Source organism: Asterias rubens, unplaced genomic scaffold (assembly GCF_902459465.1).
Source record: "Asterias rubens unplaced genomic scaffold, eAstRub1.3, whole genome shotgun sequence".
NCBI classification, from domain to species: domain Eukaryota; kingdom Metazoa; phylum Echinodermata; class Asteroidea; order Forcipulatida; family Asteriidae; genus Asterias; species Asterias rubens.
The window spans coordinates 200,668-223,414 of record NW_022985700.1 but is presented as its reverse complement, the minus strand read 5'-3'; the positions used below and the strand labels follow the sequence as shown (position 1 = coordinate 223,414).

Genomic DNA, 22,747 nt, shown 5'->3' with positions numbered 1-22,747 from the left:
TACATGTTGTTCCTTTGGACATTGTTCCTACCAAGTCAGTCTTTTGCTAAGTTTGTAAAGAGTTCTGCTTACCGGGTAACCTATTCCAGCTAAAGACTCTTTTTGCTTAGTATATCTTTGGGTTGCAATAAACTCACTGATCTCAGTACATGTTGTTCTTTTGGACATTGTTCCTACCAATTCAACCATCAAGGTCCCTTCATTATGCCAACACGTTTCCTTTTGCCCCAACCACTAACAAAACAAGGTTCAATCGGAAGTGGGTGCCATGGAATAATCACAATGGGTTTCCTTGAGCCCCTGGACGAGCAGGAAATTCCTAACAGAGTTTAAATACAATACATTGCAAGTGTTAAGTAGGGTCTGTCGAGGACTCTCCAAATGAAGGACATATTTGGAGTGGTTGTTCTGATGATGACATTTTGTAGTCTCTTGTTGCTAGAGGGAAGAAATTGATTTTTATCTCCTGAGAGCTGATACGAATCTGTCTGAAATCAAAACATATTTTGTTGCCAGAAAAGCGATTGTGCCAATTTAAAGGTCACATTCATTTCAGTGAAATTATTTTGGATCAGAACAAATACACTGTACTGGTAGTCGGACCATACACTAATTTGATGAAGCTCTGCTGTTGACAAAAATTTGTTAACCACCATATTCTTGCCAGTAATCTTTTAACGCTGCATCCGATCGCCACCAAATTTTTCTGACTTTCCCTAATATTACTAAAGAATCATAATTGTTAAAAAGGTAGTTATTATTGAGGTCAGCTGTTACCAAGGCAACCATTTGTTTTATACAATTGATATGATTTGTTCAACAAGGTTTGAAAACAAGGGAGAGGGGGCACTACATGTACATGTATGTGCCCTTCCCCTGTTAAAAAAAGAAGCATGGTTCTAATATTGCTAGAATCAGACTTTAAAACCTGGCCATTTTCATTTCACTGGGCTGCTTGTGACTTCTTTCTTGCTTGTAGGTTATTATTTTCTTATATACAGTATGCACCTTTTCTGCCTTTTACAATTGTACTTGTTTAAGCAAAAATAAGCAGATAACCAGTTATGTTATGTTAAGTGATGTGATGGTTCTTTGGCTGGTAACCAAATTCTGCCGAGCAACATTTGCTGTGGTGAGAAAAATTGTCTGTTTTAACATCTCTGATGAATATATGGGTTGTAGGCTCTACTGTTCTTCCTTGTTCCATGTAAGGGACTTTTTAGGAATCGGACTTTGCATTGCTTGACGTGACTCAAGGAAATCAGACATGAAATTAGAACTGTTTTTTTTTAGGATAAATAACTTCCTCAATGGTTAGATGCTAGTCTGGGTATCGTCCCAATATTTATAATGATAATAGTAGTAGTGTTTATTTAGTATGCTTCGGTTGATGCTTCGCAAAGTCCCTTGCATTATCAGTAGTCCTGTTCATTCGGTCGTCGTAAGCAAACTTAAAAAAAAAAATATGTTAACTCCTTAGGAGTATGCAGCACAAACAGCCAAATGTGCACACAGGTTGCTTATCATAACCAATAATCTACATGTATGTGTCGAGTCTGATTATAAATTTGCCGGGTGGTTGCCATGTGATAAAGGACTGCGCCAAAGTCTAGGTCCTAAACTTGAGGAAAATGTTACAGCATCGGTATGTGATGAATGATTTGTACACAAATTTGTATTCACCCTTTTTTTTTTTTTACACTTCTGTCAATTCGTGAAATTATAAATAATGTTGGTTTAAGCGGGACTTGAAACATCGACCAGTTAATGTGTCAGGGCTCTAACAACTGTCCAGCCCTATATGTAGGCAGTCTCCCTTTAGTCACTTCACTATTAAACGGGGAGACCTCCAACAAAATGGCTAGATAGCTCACTTGGTAGAGTGATGATACATTATTATTATTATTTATTTATTTTTACCCTAGTGAAACCTCTCAGTAAAACACTGTTTTTTTTTCAGAGGTTCCCAGCAACTACATACACAAAATTGTATAAATAATATATTTATAATAACATTTTGATTAATATTGAAAATAGAAAAATAGCCAAATTTGAATTTAAAGACTACGGATATAGTATACGACAACAGCATAAAAACTTTTTCAACAAGCAAAATATACAATAGAGACAAAGGTTAAAAAATCTGGTCCAGCCAGGAAAAACACCACATGCCCAATGAATTAAAAGCTCAGTTTTTTGTACTGAACTTTAAAACATCGGTAAATTTTTTCACTGTTCAAACCCAAACTATTTAAAACATACCCAGTATGTTTTCCTTGTGGCTTATCTACAGAACTTATCAGAATGTATTTGTTAATTTTGTTTGTTACAGTCAAGAGTCGTCAGACAGCAGAAAGGCGAGAGAAGCTTCCACTCCTTCTACCAGCTACTAACTGGAGCTACTGAGCAACAGCTTGGTGACTTGCAACTCAAGAGGGATCCCACACTCTACAACTTTGTTAATCAACGCAATGGGGAGGTACAAGACTTGCACTTACTGAAGCCATGCTGATAAAAGATTTTCACAAAGACTTTTAAAGACTTTATTTGATTTCAGTTTTAAATGCCATGGAAATTATTGGTAATTATTTGAAATAATTGTTAGCATAAAAACTTATTCGGACACACGCAATGGAGAGCCGTTGATAGTATAAAACATTAGGAGAAACGGCTCCCTCTGAAGTAACGTAGTTTTTGAGAAAGAGGTAATTTCTCACTCAATTATAAAAGAGTTCGTGCCTGAAGCCTTTTTTAGGCATCTGCAAGCACACAAGGTTGGCTTTACTACACTAAATCAATCAAACTCGGACAAACTTCAGAGAAAGGATTTTGGAGAGTTTTATGTTAGGGTTATTTTAATTTCGGTTGAGAACAAGATTTTCTGTATACATTTCTTTACAGCCTGTCTCCTTCAACGATAAAAAGAACCACAAAGCCACCTTGGAGGCGCTCAGAGACGCTGGATTTTCAGCGGATCAACAAACGACGATGTGGAAACTGCTTGCTGTCATCTTGCATCTGGTACGTATCAACAACATCCACTAGTTATCCACAAAGAGCATGAAGAGTGGACTAGTGGAGTTGTCTATTCTTGTATGCACGAGTATAACTAAAGAACGAGTCACAAAACTTTACGAAATTTGAATTATTGTTAAGCTCTCCGATCTCGGTGGAGTGCTACAAAAATTGCCTGTGTGAATGTTATTATAAATTTATGGAAATGAAACCAATGATGCGTCATAAGTGAACTTAATCACTGTACATGTAGCTCGCAAGCATGTGGAAACCAGAGAAAGAGTGCTTGCTATGTGAACCAGAAACACCGGGGTTAAGGCCCGGTCACTTAAGGACGGGTCACACAGGCCATGATAACGAGAACAAAACCGGCAACGCTAAAAATGCACGCCCTCGATTGGTTGAATTAGCGTGGGCGTATTCTGCGTGGAGCAATTTAACCAATCGAGGGTGGCATTTTTATCGTTCTCGTTTTCGTTCGGTTTGTCCGGGTCTTTAATCTTCTCTTCAACGATGAGTGTTCTGGGTTCTTTCACGTGCACTACCAATCCTAGTGTGCAGGACCAATGGTTTAATGTCCCATCAAAATGACAAAGCAGTTATCATAAAGTATCTTGCTCAGAGGCACAAGTGATACATCTGGGAATTGAACCCACGATCTGCTGATCAGAACAGGCCTGGAAGTTCATGTTTGCGAGGGTAAGGCCATTTTCATTGGAAAATCTTTAATCTTTTGGAAACATCTGAAGGGGCACCAAGGCCAAGAGCAGGGCAACAGAAGCTTTGTTCTCCGTGTTCTCTGTTTAGTTCCAGGCCTGTCAGAACTACCAGAGCTTGAGTCCTGTCATGCCTGTGCTCTTAACCATTTAGACTACAACATGCTGGTTTCGGGCTACATGTATTTATCTTTTTTGTATGTTTTTTTGTCTGTCAGGGAAATATCAATTTTGGGAGTGAGGATAAAGAAACGTGCTCCATCAGTAATCCTGGGGAGTTATCAACAATCGCGACGCTACTCGACGTAAGCAAAGAGGACCTAGAGAAGGCGTTGTGTTACCGTGTTGTCGCAGCTAAAGGTGAAGTCATGGAGAAGAGTCATACAGATGAGCAAGCTTACTACGGCAGAGATGCCTTTGCTAAAGTAAGTCATGCAGGAGTAGATTACAGATGTAAGAATGCAGGAATTTGAGAAGGGACTTTTGAAATTGTTTTGTTAAAAAAAATACTTGACAAGAAAATGATTACAAGTAAATGGTTTTTGAAGCTTTGCATGGTGTGGAGAATAAGAGCAACTATAAATATAAATATTAACAGTAAACTTGCGGGTACAACCATGAGTAAAAACTCTTTTGAAGGAGTGGTGGTCTCGACGTTTTGGACGTCTTAAAAACAGACAGATTCAGTCATTTATTTGGTATTCACTTATTGAAAATCTCCGTCATCACTCAACAAAGCTAGCCCAGTGTCGAGAGGCCAAGTTTAAGTTGAATTTTAAACTTTGCATGGTGGGAGAATAATTAGGTGAGGCTTGTGGTATCGCCGTGAGTAAATCTCTTTTGAGTAGTGTCGGTTCTGAATACTCAGCGTTTCAATCACTACGCTTTCTCCTGAACACAATCAGAGCATACTGATCAAATAATGTGTGGTCAACCAACGGTTCTTTTCAGAACCCACACTACCCATATCAGAGCCACCGATCCTTCAAAAGAGATTTTACTTTTGGTTGTACCCTCAAGTTTACTATTCATATATATATTTTTAAGTAGGATTTGAAACTTTGCAAGGTGGAAATACGATATAGTAAGGTTTGCGGTAACACCATGTAATGACTATCTCTAATGAGTTGGGGTGGTTCTGAAAAGAACCGTTGGTTTCAACTTGACGTTTCGATCAGTATGCTCTGATCGTCTTCTGGAGAGAGCAACTCGACGTTTCGATCAGTATGCTCTGATCGTCTTCTGGAGAGCATACTGATCTAAACGTCAAGTACTAAAAAAAGTATACACACCTTTTAAACATGACACTCACAGTTTTGTACGCTCATCAGCAGATTGTGCGTTCACATTTGCTGGTTCGATGACACATAAAGAAGAACAAACGCACTATCATGCAAATAGCCGTACAATTGGCATACAAAATTTCAAGCTTTCGTATTGGTTTGTACATAAACATGGATGCGCCTTCACGGCTTCAAAACATTAGTGTGTGTATAACGGGGTGTTAGCGCTCTAGTCAATATATATAGCTCTATGAGTTAAAAATACAAGTTTGAATGGATATACAATGTAGGAACCACTATCAAAATAACTTTCATGAGCTGATTATTCTTTTTGGCAGGCAATTTATGAGAGACTGTTCACCTGGATTGTAGGAATGATCAACACTGCTATTGAAGTACGGGGTACCAGTCTCGAACACGGCAAGAATACCGTCATTGGTGTATTGGATATCTATGGGTTCGAAATATTCGATGACAACAGGTAACTATAAGTAAATGTTTCGCTTAGGTTAAAGGTAGGGTCTTAATTGGTCAAATATTGGGTGTCATGGCGAATGTATCGAATTCAAAAGGTGAAAATGTTATCATTTCTACTAACCTCCTGACTTTAAAGGGAAGGTACATGTACACGTTTGGTAATTACTCAAAACAAATATTAACTTAAAAACTGACTTGGTAACGAGCATTGGAGAGCTGTTGGTAGTATAAAACATTGTGAAAAATGGCTCCATCTGAAGTAGCATAGATTTTGAAATAGAGGTAATTTCTCACTAAAATAATAAAAGACTTCTAGCTAGAAGTCTTTTATTCCTATCTGAAAGCACACAAATTCGTCCAACAATGGTGTTTTTTTCTTTCATCATTTTCTCCCCAACTTCGACGACCGATTGAGCTCAAATTTTCACAGGGTTTGTTATTTTATGCATATGTTGAGTTACACCAAGTGAGAACACTGGTCTTTGACAATCACCAATAGTGTACCTTCCCTTTAAGATCCTAGTTTCACATCGTTGTGAGGGGGGGGTAAACCAAAGAATATTTTTTACCCCTGGTGCAAGTTAAACATCTATTAAATCATTGCAGTACCCGCGCTGCTAAGATATAGGATTTGAACTGCCTCTACATGTAGCTACCAGACTATCTTGGTTGTCTAGTTAGTAAGACATCTGCTCTAGATTGGCAAAGGTTGTGTTTTCGAATACCACCTGAGTGATATACGTGTGATTTTCTTCACAGAACCCGGGGAAAGTACTGAGTATACAATGCTTACACACATCAGTGTATGGGTAAAACCAAATAATATTCTTTATCCTCGATGCAAATTTAACCTTGAGGTACTTGCTGCGAATAATATTTAGATCAGAGTTTCCAGAGCCTTTTTACTAGCATTGACTCTCATCTCTGTTTTGATTTGGACAGCTTTGAGCAATTCTGCATCAACTACTGCAATGAGAAACTGCAACAGCTCTTTATAATGTTGGTACTGAAGCAAGAACAGGAAGAGTATGAGAGAGAAGGCATCGAATGGGTCACTGTGGAGTACTTCAATAATCGCATCATTTGTGACTTGGTCGAGGAATCCCATAAGGGGATCATTTCTATACTGGATGAAGCGTGCCTTAATGTAGGCAAGGTGACAGATAAGGTAAGCGACCATTTTGTTTTATTTACATACATGTACTATTGACCCATTTCAATTGACGTCATCATCAGAAAAATCTTGAATGCGCCATACTGGTGGGCAATTTCACTGTGCGTTTTCATATTTAACTCTATGTCGTGCGTTATGCAGTGAAGTGTGCATTTTAGGCGACGCGGCGTTAGTACACGTAAACCTAACTTCCCACCAACATGGTGAGCGTGGCATCAGTCGCCGCGTGTGACTATAAAGACAGTTTTTTTTATTTAATTTTTTATGCAAGTCCCCAGACACACAAGGCTGAAGGCCACTCGAAGGTAATAATATCGAAGTCTTATATAGCGCACGTATCTACCAAACAAGGTACTCAAGGCGCTGAGTATATACAAACTTTCAGAAAGATAGGTTATTGCAGTGATGAATTCTGAGACCCAATTGTTTAGCACCTTATAAGGGTTTACAAGGTGCTACGGCGCATTAAGCAGCCTCAACCAGGAACACCGGGGCGAACCCCTTCTCTTTTCGATAAGTGCACTGGGTTCTTTTACATGCATTACACAACACATGGGACCAACGGCTTTACGTCCCAGCCGAAGGACGAAGCAATGGTTGTGTGTCTTGCTTAAGGACACAAGTGTCAGGGCTGGGGATTCGAACCCACACTCTGCTGATCAGAAACACCAGAGTTTAAATTCGGTGCTCTTAACCGCTCGGCCACGACACTTCGAAGGTGTGGGCTACAATTATTTTATTCCAGAGGCTGTTGCTACCTAGGCCTACTCCTAGGGCTAAAACGGGTTACCCCCTTTACAGTTCATGTGGATGTAGGCTTGGGTATCATCAATCCGAAGCCTGACTGGTAGAGCAGAAAGCACTACCTCCCAGTTTTATGTAGCAAGTGTCACGATGGAGACTCGAACCCACACTCTGCTAATCAAACACCAGAGCTTGATTTCGGTGCTCTTAACCGCTCGGCCATGACACCCAAGTTGCTATGTCAAAAGGTTCTGGGCAAGCTTTTGTATAGCAACCTCTAGCAAGGTCGGATACCCTTTTGCTAAACACATTCCTTACTTGGGTTTTCCTTCAACTTCTAAGACTGAAACTTTCTTTTCTCCAAGAGTGTCTTGTGTCTTCCACCTCTAGGGCACTGTTTTGCATCCCACCACGGCGTTACGTGGATTGGGTATTTAGTCCCAACCGGATTGCGTGGGTTATCCCTTGAATCGTTCTCTGGGGTTTTCCTCCCTTATCTTAAACTGAAACTTCCTTCCTTGTCTTCTCTCCATGGGGTTCTTCGCTAGTACAGTGATTGAGTTTGCTTTTCTGAAAGTCATTGGCTTCACAGAACACCACAATGACTTTTATTACGCACAGCGCATCCAGCGTACGCGCAACTAACGCCAAACACAGAACGGATCAACCACAGGACTAATTGTAATATCCCTTATATTAGGATATTTTGGAGTTACACTTCCAGGGGTTATGATCAAGCAAGGCATGCTGGGAAAAAATGGCGCGGCAAGATCAATCACCCCTGGGAACGAGGTTGATGAGATTCATAGTGAGGCATGTGTTCAGAATAGTCTGGTGCCATTTTGGGAAACGTCCTGACTCATTTTCTGTTTATATCCTGACAGATGTTTTTAGAGGCTATGAACCAGAAGTTGGTGAACCATGCACATTACATGAGCCGTGCATTGCAGCCTGGGGACAAGACCCTAGAACACGACCGAGACTTCCGTATCAAACACTACGCCGGTGATGTCCTGTGAGTACATATCCCTTTTAACTCGGAAGCGATGTAGCAGGGGTCCCTTGCTTTGTTATAGCATGGTTCTTAGTTTACAAATGTTTTCTTTTGTGTTAGAGGACAACTGTTTGAACTGTCCAAGGTCCCCAGTGAAATCTTCTAAAATATGACAGGTTGAGGTTTGTTTAAAGCCATTATACACTTCGGAACAGAAAAAAAATATAAAAAATCACAGATTTACAAATAACTTACAGGGTTTACAGAAGGTAATGGTAAAAGACTTCTCTTGAAATATTATTCCATGAAATGCTTTACTTTTTGAGAAAACATTAAAACAATTATCAATTCTTGACAACGAGAATTACGGATTATAGTAAACACATGTCATGACACGGCGAAACGTGCGGAAACAAAGGTGGGTTTTCCCGTTATTTTCTCCCGACTCCGATGACCACTTGAGCCTAAATTTTCACAGGTTTGTTATTTTATATATAAAGTGTGATACACGAATTGTTCTTGGCAAAGTAACAGGTAACCGAAAAATGCAATGTAGTTTCTGTTGCCATTTTCATGAGCAGAACTGCCTTCATGCCCCTGGTCACTGCCATGGTGCCCCTTGCCAGCATGGTCTTCTCATAGAGAGTTGCCCTTCATCATTGAATAACTGCATTGCCCGTACAAGAATAAAGAATCAGGCCTGAGATAATCTTACACGAACAGAAGTTTAACTCTTCTTGTATAGCTCACTTGAAGAACATTTTAGCATGCACGTTTTAAAAATGGAGATAAACATGTACAACGTAATGACATGGTTCCATTCCAAATGAATCATGTGCTATCTAGACATTTCACAAGATCAAAGTAAAATGAGAGGGGACTAGTTGCTCTATGACTTGGTGCCTCTTTTGCGGGGTAGAGTGGATCAGTCTCATGCCTGATTAAACTGTGCCATATGCTGTTACCTAATTATTTAACAATTCCAGGAGTTATCAGTGAGTAGCTTGTGCTGGGATAAAATAGCGCTATGAGATTGATTACCCCTGGGAACGAAGTTGCTTTCACAAGACTATATTTATAGAACTAACCCCTGACTCCTGCATTTCAACCTCTGGTTTCTTCTTCCTGACCTCAGGTATGACGTGAATGGATTCATGTATAAGAATAAAGACACTCTCTTCCAAGATTTCAAGAGGCTACTCTTCCTTAGCGCTAATCCCGTCCTCTCAGAGATGTGGCCAGAGGGCGGTATGAAATTGACAGAGGTCAGTTCAAAACTCAATTTTAGTGTGTTCTTTTCCAACCTTTTCCCACAATTTTTACCCCCCCCTTCTGTGTGACCATTTAATATTTCTCACTGTGGTTTTGGATGACAGAAACTATGCCAGCCGGTAGTATTGCATGTGGTGAATGCATCTCTACAGTTCACTGTCAACCCTCCTACTGTCTGGCCATTTTTATATCATTCACTGTGGTTTTGGATGACAGAAAATCTATGCCAACCAGCAATGTGGTGACTGCATACTACACATTTCACAGTCAACCCTCCTACTGTCTGATCATTTTATATCATTCACTGTGGTTTTGGATGACAGAAAATCTATGCCAACCAGCAATGTGGTGACTGCATACTACACATTTCACAGTCAACCCTCCTACTGTCTGATCATTTAATATCAACCACTGGTTTTTCATATCTTTTTAACTTTTGATGGGTGTTGTTTTAGTTGGCATTGTACTTCTGATATATTGTAAATAATTATTCTGTGGATAGACACTGGGTAATTGTAACTTTAAAAAAATGTTTTATTTATGGGTCACTTTTCATAACTGTTCAACTTTTGTAGTGTGTAGCTTTAATTATTGGCTGTTCCATTTTTGTGGTTTATAGTTTTCAAATCTTGTTATTTCCTCTTCTTGTTTGGTGCTGTTTTAATGTGTACAGGGCCTTGGGGTCCAGTCATTGATGTAAGGTCCTTTATGAGCATAATTGATTAAAGGCACTGTACACGTTTGGTAATTGTCAAAGACCAGTCTTCTCACTTGGTGTATCCATCATAACCATAAAATAACAAGCCTGTGAAAATTTGGGCTCAATTGATCATGAAAGTTAAAGAAAATGATGAAAGAAAAACATCCTTGTTGGACGAATTCGTGTGCTTTCAGGAATAAAAGACTTCTAGTTAGAAGTCTTTTGTTATTTTAATGAGAAATGACCTCTTTCTCAAAAACTACATTACTTCAGAGGGAGTCGTTTCCCACAATGTTTTATACTATCAACAGCTCTCCATTACTCGTTACCAAGTCAGTTTTTAAGTTAATATTTGTTTTGAGTAATTACCAAACGTGTACCTTCCCTTTAATTATAAACTTATTTATTGAACTATGTCAGCCTGCAGTATGATTACACAGTGAATGCATTACACAGTACACAGTCATGATAGTTAACCCTCCTACTGTCTGACCATTCAATATCATTGTTCTTTTAGGTCACCAAGCGACCATTGACAGCAGGAACAATATTCAAGAACTCAATGGTTGAGCTTGTAAAGAATCTAGCGTCAAAGGTATGTAACTGCTTCTATTCCCTTTACAGATGCTAGCGCTTTAATTTGTCAATTCTTCACTTTTATACAAATTTGGACATTTCCATCTTTTTTTCATGTGTAATGTTATCGCCTTTATGCATTTTGTATCCTCTGTATGCTTTCCTGTAATTCAACCTTTCGTCGCCATGAGAAGTTAGTTTGTTAAAAATAAACCACAAATGAATTAATGAAACCGTCGGCCAAATTTGTAACAAAAGTGTAAACAATGTTCAATTCACACACAGCCAAAATACCTACCTCTAATACATACATTTCCAATTGATTCTTTTATAGGAGCCAGACTACATACATATGTCTGGTGTATGTGTAGTACTGACACAATAAAGTCTTAAGTCTTAGCTTCTCATATACATTTCTGAATTGATTCTTCCACAGGAGCCGTACTATATCCGTTGTGTCAAACCGAATGAGACCAAATCTCCGATCTTATTTGATGTCGAACGGTGCCTTCATCAAGTGCGATATCTTGGATTAATAGAGAATGTCAGAGTAAGGAGGGCAGGCTTCGCTTCTCGTCAACACTACACAAGATTCTTACAGAGGTAAGCTCTTGACTGAGCGGTTAAGAGCACCGAATACAAACTCTGGTGTTTCTGATCAGCAGAGTGTGGGTTCGAATCCCCAGCCATGACACTTGTGTCCTTAAGCAAGACACTTTTGTCCTTAAGCAAGACCATTGCTTCGTCCTTCGGATGGGACGTAAAGCCGTTGGCCCCATGTGTTGCGTAACGCATGTAATAGAACCCAGTGCACTTATCAAAAAGAGAAGGGGTCCACCCCGGTGTTCCTTGCTGTGGCTGCTGTATGCGCCGTAGTACCTTGTAAACCCTTATAAGGTGCTTAAGAATTTGGTCTCAGAATTCATTACTTCAATAACCTATTTTTCTGAAAGTTTGTATATACTCAGCGCCTTGAGTACCTTGTTTGGTAGATACGTGCGCTATATACACGTAAGACTTCGATATTATTATTATTTGAAGTTCTGACTAACCTGTGCGATCAGGGCCCGATTTCATGGCTCTGCAGAAGCAAAGATTCCCTGCTAACTTGTGAGATTCCCCCTAAAGTAAAAGCTGAACTCCCTGCTTACCTAAGCCAAGAGTTTGGGTCCTGTTAAAATCCTTCCTCATTCTAACAAAATCCAACATAGATTTTTTGTTTTAATTTTTACTGCAATTTTAGAGTGGTTAATGTATAGTGTATAAATGTGAACTCTTTACGAGCTAGGTCTGAACACCCACATCTTTTTGGATGACAGTTTTTTTTTACTTTTGCCTTTCCCTGGACGGCCTGTGCTTGTTTTATTGTTTTGTCCAAAGAATTAAAATAAATAGAAATAAAATAACACTGGTAACTCCACAAACTACTGGACTTGACCCCTGAACTGTTGGACCTCTCATTAACAAGTAGACTCCACAAATAAACTGGTGGACTCCACAGATGAATTGTTGGTCTTCACCACTGGACTGTTGGACCGCACACAAATTGTTGGACCACACAAAATGCTATTGGACTCCACAAACAAACGGTTGAACTCCACAAACAACAATTTGACTCAACAGACAAACTAGTGGACTTAGCAGACATAGTGGCAGGTCCACACAAACAAACTTGCGCACTCCTCGGGCAAAATAGCTGAATCTACAAACAAACTGGTGGACTCCACAAACTGGTTCGATTCCATAAACAAACTGGTGGACCCCACTAAAAAAAACAAGTGTAATCGACAAACAAAAAAGCTGTTGGGCAAAGCAAGAAATAAATTCACCATCCACTCGTTTACCGTTTAATGTTAGGTATAAGATGCTATCACAGTTCACATGGCCCAACTTCCGTGGAGGCGTCGACAAACAAGGAGTTCAGATCCTCCTCCGTGAGCAAGGACTTGAGGAGGATGTAGCGTATGGTAAAACCAAGTTGTTCATCCGAACACCAAGGTCTGTCTACATCCTGGAGGAGGCCAGAGGGCGGCTATTGCCAGCTATTGCTGTATTTTTACAGAAGGTAGGAGAAGATGCGATTTTACTTTTTATAGTCTATATTCTCTTCTAAACTGGGCCCAATTTATTAATTTTGGGTTTGACCCGTACACCGATGTGTGTTAGCACTGTATACTTAGTACTTTCCCGAATCCTGTGAAAAAATATCACAGGCATGTTACTCGGGTGGGATTTGAACCCATGACCCTTGCAATTCTAGAGCAGTGTCTTACCAACTAGACTACCGAGGTTGCCCAGCAGCTAGAGGCAGTTCGAATCCTATGTTTTGGCAGCGGGTACCGATTTCTTAAAGCCTGTAAGCACAAAAAATTGCTGAGCAAAGAAAATTTTGCTTAACAGAAACTGGTAACCTTAATTGTTGCAGCTGGTGCCCCACTCATTTTTTGCACCAGTATTATGGCTTGACAGCTTTAGAAATTGGGTCCAAATGGAAAGGTCGTTAATTGCAACTCCACACTCGCAATAATTAAAAGGTCGTTAAGTGAAAAATTGATATAAGTTTGATCAAATTAATCAAAATCCACAAGTATGTGAATGTTTTTCTTAGAAACTGAATGTTTCCTTTTGCCAACGATTTCTTTGGAGACCACTCTTGATCCATACCTCCCATTTTCCAGGAGCTCCAAAGTATGCAAAAGCAATTTAATGAACTCCATACAAACTGGGCTCAATTTCATGGCTCTGCTTACTGTAAGCACAGAATCGGCGCTTACGGAAGCAGGGAATTCTGTGCTTACGGCAAGCGTATTTCACGGGTTAGAGGCGAATTTGGGGTTCTGTGCGTGCGTATTCCACGTTACTAGGCATTCTACGCTTACAAGGCTAGCGCAGAAATTCAGCGCTTGCACGTAAGCGGTGAATCGTTATCGTAAGCGCAGAATTCGGCGGTAAGCAGAGCCATGAAATTGGCCCCTGCACCCAGAAAACCTTATAGTCTTGAGCGGACAAAACCGCCCTTATAATAGTTGAGTTATTATCAAATTGTGTCATTCTATTTGTTTGGTTTGCAGTAACACCATGTGTGTATCTACTTGCCAGGTAGAGTTTGTTCTTAGAGAACTGTCTTCTTTTGATAACTTTTTTTTATGCAAGTCGCCTGACACACAAGGCCTGAAGGCCACTTCAAGGTGTGGGCTACAATTATATTTTCCAGAGGCCGTTGCCACCTACTCCTAGGGCTGAATCAGGGTTTACCCCTTTCACAGTCCATACGAATGTAGGCTTGGGTATCATCAATTCGAAGCCTGGCCGGTAGGACAGAAAGCACTACCTCCCCAATTTTATGTAGCAAGTGTCACGACAGGGATCCGAACCCAGTGCTTGAATCCGATGCTCCTAACCGCGGAGTAGATTGTTCGAGTATTCGGGAGACTTCTCAGTTCTGAAAAGAACTGTCCTGCTTTTTAACTATGTATTACCCGGGCAGATGGTAAAGAAAATAGGCTGGGACTACTACTTTAGCTTATAGGATGGTAATTAACTGTACTACCGCAAAGTCAGTTCTTAAATTGGTCTCAATGATTCGACTAGCTTGCTCTAGTCATCCTCATTGTGTCATCCTGTTGCCTTTGCTTTCCAGATCTGGAGAGGGACTCTCGCCAGACAGCGAGCCCACAAGATGCGAGCCATCTACTTCATCATGGCCTTCTACCGACGGTTTAAGATCCATCGCTACCTAGACAAACTACAAGACACATTCCGAGATGTTGCGAGTTTGAATGATTACGGGAAGAGCCTTGAGTGGCCAGAACCCCCTAAGGTGCTGAAAAGATTTCACAAGATGATGCAGAAGTGTCATAGACGGTACAGTGTGATGTTTTGTTTTCCCACTAATTTCTCCTTACTTGGGGAGTATTCGGGTTGAGTCAGAGTGACGATTAATACTATAAACCATTCTAATAAAGAGCATATCACTGTCAGTATTTTCCTGCAATGTAAATGTCTTGAAGCATGAGACTTATACTTTTTCATAGCACCATGTAGTGGTTTACAAAGTGTGGCGCAATATGCAGCCAATCAAACCGGGGTGAACCCTTCGCTTAAAGATAAGTGTGCTGGGTTCTGTTACGTGCCTTCACAGCACGGGCACTTTACAGCCCATCAAACGGACAATGATAGTTGTTAGTGAATTGGACACAAGTGGCACGACTGGGACTGGAACCCACACTCTTTGGATCGGTAAAACCAGAGCTTGAGTTTGGTGCTCCTATTTGCTTGACCATGATACAGAAGACAGTCAATCAATCAATCAATCATCCGCAGAGACAGCAAGGGTCCACGTCCTACAGCTTTGCACCACGTGCGGTCGATTTCACTAGGCCGGCCCAGCTGTTGACAAGACAGTCTTTGCTTCAAACCTTCAATAAGTGCGTTCGATTCCGTGTGCTCCTTGGGGTGAGCCCTGACAGGAGCTAGTCGAAGGATTACACTCGCCCTGGCGTGGTGACATCATGCACCTTAGACCAGCCCCAAGTGACCTGTTCCACATGCAGGGCACTTGGGGCTTACTCAGGTGAGCCCCTGGAATGAAGTCAAAGCTATGCGAATGTACCGGGGGCAGATCGGGGTAACCCGGGAAGCTAATTGAACAGAACCAACTATTTGAATTTGTTTTTATTTTTATTTCCACAGGTGGATGTGTCGCCTCATGTTGAAGAAACTACCGAAAGAGGAATGGCCAGAAATGAAGATCAAGATCTCTGCCATGGAAGCCCTGAATGGGCGCTGCCAAGACTGGGGTTACAAAAGAAAATGGCAGGGCAACTATCTGGCTTCGGTAAGCTTAATATACATGTACATGTTATAGTTTGCAGTAACATGATGTGCATATGCTTTGTTGTGTAGATTTTGTTCTTTTAGAACTTGTCTTGCTAAATATTCTACTGTTGTGGAGTAGATTTTGGAAGTGTGGACTCGAGAACAAAAAAAAACACATAATGTAGGGACTTGAATTGGACAAATTTGAGACCTCCCAAATATGACGTAACATGAGTGATTACGTAACGGAGCTTTTTGTGAATCTTTCAGAAAAGCGCTGGATAAGGGTATTCAAACTGATTGTTTTTTTTACACAATTAAAATCATATAGTCATATGACTCGATTTCATTATTGATTGAAAACATTTTAAATGAAATTCAGCAAAGCTCATAACTTGACATTTTCATTCAAGCAGGTCTTTAACTTTACTGCTGTGGAGGTATTTCTGTTTGGACTAGCCTGCTCTAGTCATCGTCAGGAGACTGCACATGTGGCTTTTTATCCGCTTGTTTTAATTTTGCTTCTTAATATGGCCTTGAGGTTTCATCGCTTACCTATTCAGACTACTGTTTTAAAGGATTTTGTTGAATTTAATGTAAATCTTTTCTCTCATTCCAATTTTGATGTCTCTATTTTGTAATTGTGAAATTTTGTCTTCTTTTTATATTGTGTACTCTCCGTATATTTTCCTGTAATATGACCCTTGGACGCTATGGGAAATTTGTTGTTAAAGAATGAACCATAAATGAATGAATGAATGATTCAATGTCATTGGTCTCAGGAGAGTCTCAAACGTCCGGCACGTTCTGGGTGCATATAGGAGCGTTCTTATTGGGTACGCCCATAAGACACTCTTGTATGGGCGTACGCCCATAAGACACTCCTGTATGGGCGAACACCCATAAGAACGCTCCCAGAACAAATTGCACCCCGAAAAATTGCACCCAGAACAAATTGCCAGCACGAGCTCAAGTAAAATCATCTGTTTCTTTAACCCAAAATGAAGAAAACCTTAAGAAGTCATCTTTTCAATCAAATATTTGAGTTTATAGTTTGTTTTTTCCTTTTGCTGGCTCTACATTACTGTAATTCTGAATTTCTTCTTAGCTTTAGGCTTAATACCTTTCAATTTTGATTGTTGTACATGTTTATGTTATGGTCTGTATTTAGTTATTGTCATTCAATTGTTAATTGTAAATGTTTGATGTTTTTATTCTTGTGTACATTTCTATGCTTATGTAAATCATGTTAATATACCTGTGAGTTTTAATATATCTGTGAACTTTAATGTAGCTTTTAGTTACGGGCCAGGCCCTAACAAAAACAGGTTAGGTGAAATATAAATGTGGTATAAAAATTACTATGATAACAATTCATCAAAAATTGTCTCTGTCAAGATAATTAGGCCTACCATTAGAAAAAGAAAAAACAAAACAGACGAGACAATCAATTTTTTTTGAAAACTAATTTTAATGTGTTTTTTTTTCCTACATCAGATGTCTGAGAACAACCAAACCGCACCCTTCGTTGCAATGTGCGGCCAACTCAAGAACAAAGATCATTTTGAAAGTATCTTGTTCTCCTCTTCTGTAGTGAAGGTACGTTAAGGTAAAATGGATCCTACATGGCTGTTCCCCTGTCTTTATCTGCAAATATAAAGACATGAACTGGGACCCAATTTCATGGCTCTGCTTACAGCCAAATTCTGCGCTTACGATCACGATTCCCCGCTTACGTGCAAGCGCCAAATTTCTGCGCTAGCCTTGTAAGCATAGAATGCCTAGTAACGTGGAATACGCACGCACACACGCCACAATTCGTCGCTAACCCGTAAAATACGCTTGCCGTAAGCACAGATTTACCTGCTTCCGTAAGCGCCGTTTCTTTGCTTACGGTAAGCAGAGCCATGAAGTTGGGCCCTGGTCTTACAGGCCCATAGAACGTAAAAAATTGATTGTCTCGCATACAGTACAAAGTCCTGCTCCTCACGCTCAATGCTGTCCATGGTCTCTCCCCTCATTACATTTCTGAACTGATAACGCCATACACCCCAACAAGGTCACTTAGATCCTCTTCACAGCTTCTCCTACAAGTTCCCCCATACAGAACAAAAACGTATGGTAAAAGAACCTTTGCTGTCAGCTTACCCACACCTTGGAACTCTCTTCCTGCTACTCTCCGTTCCCAGATAAACCTGGACCTCTTCAAATCCCACCTCAAAACTCACTTATTCACTAAATCTTTTTTGTAGTATTGTATTGTTTAGTTAAATTGTTGCTTTCTCTTGTATAAATTTGTTTATTTGTTTTGTAAAGCGCATTGAGAGTACTTGCAGTACTGAATTGCGCTATATAAGCATTTCTTATTATTATTATTATTATTAAACTTTCTATATCTGTGTTATGATTGGTCCAAGGGATGTTGTAGTGTCGGCTTGCACTTTTGACTGTGTGCATGCATTGTATGTGTACTTAATGTTGTATATATCATGTAGTAATGTGTATGTGTACTTGTACATGTGAATTGACTGTTAATCTCCATGTGAATTAAATGAAAGGTCAAAGGTACATTTGTAAGGATCCAAACATCAGGCTGGTATCTAGCGTTATTCACAAGCCTCAACGTGTGAAGTCAGATGTTCAGCCTAGATCCTCGACTGCTAGTCACCATTAAGCCTGAACATCTGACGTCACACTTCGAGGCTCGTGAATGACGCCAGAGACCTGCCTCCAGACAGGCGTGTGTTTTCACTTTTGACCTCGGTCATTTCACATAGAGATACGCAGTCAAATTCTACTGCAGACATTACAGCAGTGTACTGTTTGGGCATATGGAAAGCTCATGTCACTGCACGTTTATATGATATCGTTGTATCCAGTGGAATCACTGTATCTGCAAGAAGGAACCTTTCTAACGACAGGGGCCCAGTCTAGTCACCTTTCACTTAGAGGGGGCCAGGCTACTTGAGACACTAGCCTCACTTTGAGGCACATGGACAAGCGAACATGAAAACGTAGATAACTGCTACATCCAAATGAGATACATTCATTTGTGCCCATTTATGTAAAGCTGTGAAACAGAAAAAACTGCGAAGGAAAAAGTGAGTGGGGCACGAAACAATGTACACTTAGGGCAGGATTTTTCTGTGCTTAGCAAATTTTTGTGCTTACAGGCTTTAAGAAATCGAGCCATGGTCTATTGGGAAAGAGAGGTTTACAAATTAACCAGAGCCACAAGGTAATGTTATTATGGTCTAGTTCCCTTATGACCTATGAGAAATCCCCTTTATATGTATTTAAATTTGTGTAGTGCCAGACTAGTATTTGTAGTTCTTACCATATTGACAATTCTAACATCAAATTGCGTGCTTACTAAAATGGTTTTTTAAATTTGGTAACTGTTTTTCATTCCAGATCAACAAGCACAATAAGTGTGCAGAACGAGCGATCTTGGTTACTGACAAGTTCATCTATAAGCTAGACCCCAAGAAAGCTTTCAAACCTATGAGGATCGGCACGCATTTATCAGAGGTAAAAATAAATGTGTAAAATAAGATGGACCAACCATTTCATTGTGAATCCTGTGTCTCTCTTTGGAGTATGTGCATCTAGGATATGTGCACCTAGGATATGCCAAATAATGCCTCTCAAGTTATTGTCTCTCAAGCTCATACAAGAATCATCACATAGGGTTGTATCAATGTAGGTACTGATTGAGAGGAGCAACTTACACTGGTTGTCCTGGGTTGTCCTGGACTTATTTTTACAAGGTCCCTTAAAGGCAGTGGACACTATTGGTAATTGTCAAAGACTAGCCTTCACAGTTGGTGTATCTCAACTTATTCATAAAATAACTAACCTGTGAAAATTTGAGCTCAATCGGTCATTGAACTTGCGAGATAATAATGAAAGAAAAAGACACCCTTGTCACATGAAGTTGTGTGCGTTTAGATGGTTGATTTCGAGACCTCAAGTTCTAAATCTGAGGTCTTGAAATCAAATTTGTGGAAAATTACCTCTTTCTCGGAAACTATGGCACTTCAGAGGGAGCCGTTTTTCACAATGTTTTATACCATCAACCTCTCCCTATTACTCGTCACCAAGAAAGGTTTTATGCTAATAATTATTTTGAGTAATTACCAATAGTGTCCACTGCCTTTAAATGTATAACTGTTTTGTTTTATAGAACAATAAGAAATCATTAGAAGCATACATGCTTTCTTATGATTTCTTATTGTTATCATTACGATTGGTCACAGCCATTTCCTGTAAAGATGAGTTTTATACTACAGGTTTGGCGAGCCAGTCTTGGTTATTTGTTTGTCTTAAGCACTTGTTTTTATCAATCAATCATATCCTTTTACAGGTGACCGGCATTAGCATCACACCTGGCTCTGACCAATTGGCAATCTTGCACCTATCAGGTGACAATGACATCGTAGTTAGTTTGACCAATACCAGGGGAGAGAACAGAGTAGCAGAGTTGATTGGTGTGCTGTGTAGGCAATGGAAGGTGTAAGTATACAAAGCTTATTTTGAATCTTCTTGTTCTCTGTAACTGTCACAAGTGAGCTAGTTCATATAAACCACACTGAGCAGTTGCTTTACTCCGTAGTGGTATGTACTTGTCGATGTTTTTAATGAAATTATTGAAATAAATGTGTGTTTGAATTGAATTGAATTGAATTGAATTAAACTACATGTGTAACTGCACATTCTCAGATTCAAATTATGTTTGGTGAAAATTATCCGAGCCATAATATTATTACTAAAAAGGAATCCTTTTCAAAAAAGGATAACACCATCAGCAGCTACAGGGTAATAGTAAATGAGCAGGACAGTTCTTTTCAGAACTGAGAAGTCTCCCGAACACCCGAACAATCTACTCCGCGGTAGTAGAATAAAGAAAGACAGTTCTCTAAGAACAAACTCTACATGGAAAGCAGATAAACACTTGGTGTTACCGCAAACCAGATATAATTAGCTACAGTGCTTCTCAGCAAGTAAGCTTTTATGTTCATTAATCTTTTTGGAGAATATACCAATCTATGACCCTACCTTTAAAGGGTAAAAACAACATTACAATAATGTAGTCATACTTTTGGTTACTCGAGACTTGAACTAGGAAAGCTCAGCTTGAGAACAGGGCTTGAGGGTTGCAGGTCTTTGGTTCATATCCTGGTTGTTGAGTTTAGAAGCGTATCACTACTGTATTAAAGGCATTGGATACTATTGGTAATTGCTCAAAATAATTGTTAGCATAAATACTTGCTTGGTAACAAGCAATGGCGAGCTGTTGGTAGTATAAAACATTGTGAGATGTTTTTCAAGGAAGAAGATATTTCTCACTAAACTATTTGAATTTGATTTTGAGACCTCAGAATTAGATTTTGTGTTTTCAATCCATTATTATCTCACAACTTTGATGTCCAATTGAGTTCAAATGTTCACAGGTTTGTTATTTTGTGCATATATTGAGATATACCAAGTGAAAAGACTGGTCTATGTCAATATACTGAAGGTGTCCAGTGTCTTTAAGCTATGAATAAATGAAATAAACACAAAATAATGTGTGTTGTCTTTTTCGTTTATGTAAAGGGCCAAGAAGCGAGATTTGCGTATAATTGTCATGCCAACCATCCACTGCCAGCTCGGAAAACACAAAAAGACAGTCAGCGTTCAGAAAGTATCGTCTGATCGACCCCTCTTCAAGAAAGAAGGTCAGAATTTAGTTCTTCTATGGCCAATGGAGGCATAACCAATCCATGGTTAAACTGAATAGATACAGAAAGATGTTTTTGTGTTGGGGGGGGGCGCAAGAAATAATTCTTGGGAGGCATGAGAGGAGAGTTTGTTTTAAGGGAGCGCAATGAGCATGTTCGAGTACGCTCCGTGGTTGACTATTTTGACTTAAACCCAGGGTGGTTGACCATTGGTGGACTACTGTGGTCAACATTTGGAACCGGCCTCACGACCAGTGTTTCTTCCGTGGTCCTGAAAGCCTGTTCCTTGCTAATATGTGTAAAGCACAGAAGGGAAACAGTGTAACTATAGCGAAAAATGCTGAAGGCAATGGAAGTGTTGAAACGGTGGTACTGATGGTTTACTAGACTTTGGAGTGCGCCAGTCCGCATGTCTGTTGCTTGTCAGTGGTTAATGCATGAACTTGCTCTAGGTCTACCAATGAGATGGACTGTTTCATTTTATGAGCCAGGGAGGATCTTGTTCCCAAAGGGAGGTGATTTTTTAAGTCAAGCTCAAAGAGTGACTTAGCAACTCCTTAACATTTCCTGCTTTCTTCTGTTTAGAACATTTTAAAGCGATTTGCTCTGCTTTAGCAGCTTTATTTGCCCGATTTAATAGAGCTGCTTAACAAAATTCTGCTTAGCAAAAATAAGCAGGAAACCATTCACATTTTCAACATGTGACAAGGTATTTTGGCTGTTAACCACAATTTTGTTGTGCTTAGCTACTGATTTGTGCTTAAGCAGCTCTATGGGAATTGGGCACAGGTGTCAAAATCTTAGTACTGAATTGTACTTGGTAACCATTTTCCCGCCTACTAATTGGCCACTTTTCATAAAGTTTGTATCTTTGTATCGGTTTCCTAAGCGAAGGTTAAATAATTATAGTACTTATGGTACTCAATTATAATGTGCCAGCTGCGCCAATATATTTTTTATGATGATTTGTTATTTTCACCGTCCTCTTTTCAAAAAAGGAAAACTCTTGCCTGATGCAGCTTTTGCTAAATAAAGTAATCCTAGTCCATTTAAAGGCAGTGGACACTATTGGTAATTACTCAAAATAGAATAATCATAAATATCATAGGGAGAGGTTGATAGTATAAGACATTGTGAGAAACGGCTACCTCTGAAGTGTTGTAGTTTTTGAGAAAGAAGTAATTTTCCACGAATTTGATTTCGAGACCTCAGATTTAGAATTTGAGGTCTCGAAATCAAGCATCTGACAGCACCC

The 22,747-nt window shown here is 39.7% G+C and overlaps 1 protein-coding gene across 1 annotated transcript in view; it reads left to right on the top strand.

Moving 5' to 3' along the window:
- Positions 1-22,196, top strand: part of LOC117305790 (unconventional myosin-Id-like) — a 37,780-nt gene extending 15,584 nt beyond the window's left edge. The window contains exons 5-20 of the mRNA XM_033790665.1: positions 2,333-2,479; positions 2,902-3,021; positions 3,950-4,156; positions 5,353-5,495; positions 6,434-6,659; positions 8,294-8,424; positions 9,539-9,668; positions 10,893-10,970; positions 11,388-11,554; positions 12,809-13,016; positions 14,592-14,815; positions 15,644-15,788; positions 17,267-17,368; positions 19,184-19,300; positions 20,136-20,284; positions 21,368-22,196. Coding sequence (XP_033646556.1) covers positions 2,333-2,479; positions 2,902-3,021; positions 3,950-4,156; positions 5,353-5,495; positions 6,434-6,659; positions 8,294-8,424; positions 9,539-9,668; positions 10,893-10,970; positions 11,388-11,554; positions 12,809-13,016; positions 14,592-14,815; positions 15,644-15,788; positions 17,267-17,368; positions 19,184-19,300; positions 20,136-20,284; positions 21,368-21,527 — 2,454 coding nt within the window. The 3' untranslated portion in view covers positions 21,528-22,196. The remainder of the gene's footprint in view (positions 1-2,332; positions 2,480-2,901; positions 3,022-3,949; positions 4,157-5,352; positions 5,496-6,433; positions 6,660-8,293; positions 8,425-9,538; positions 9,669-10,892; positions 10,971-11,387; positions 11,555-12,808; positions 13,017-14,591; positions 14,816-15,643; positions 15,789-17,266; positions 17,369-19,183; positions 19,301-20,135; positions 20,285-21,367) is intronic.
- Positions 22,197-22,747: the final 551 nt, after the last annotated feature.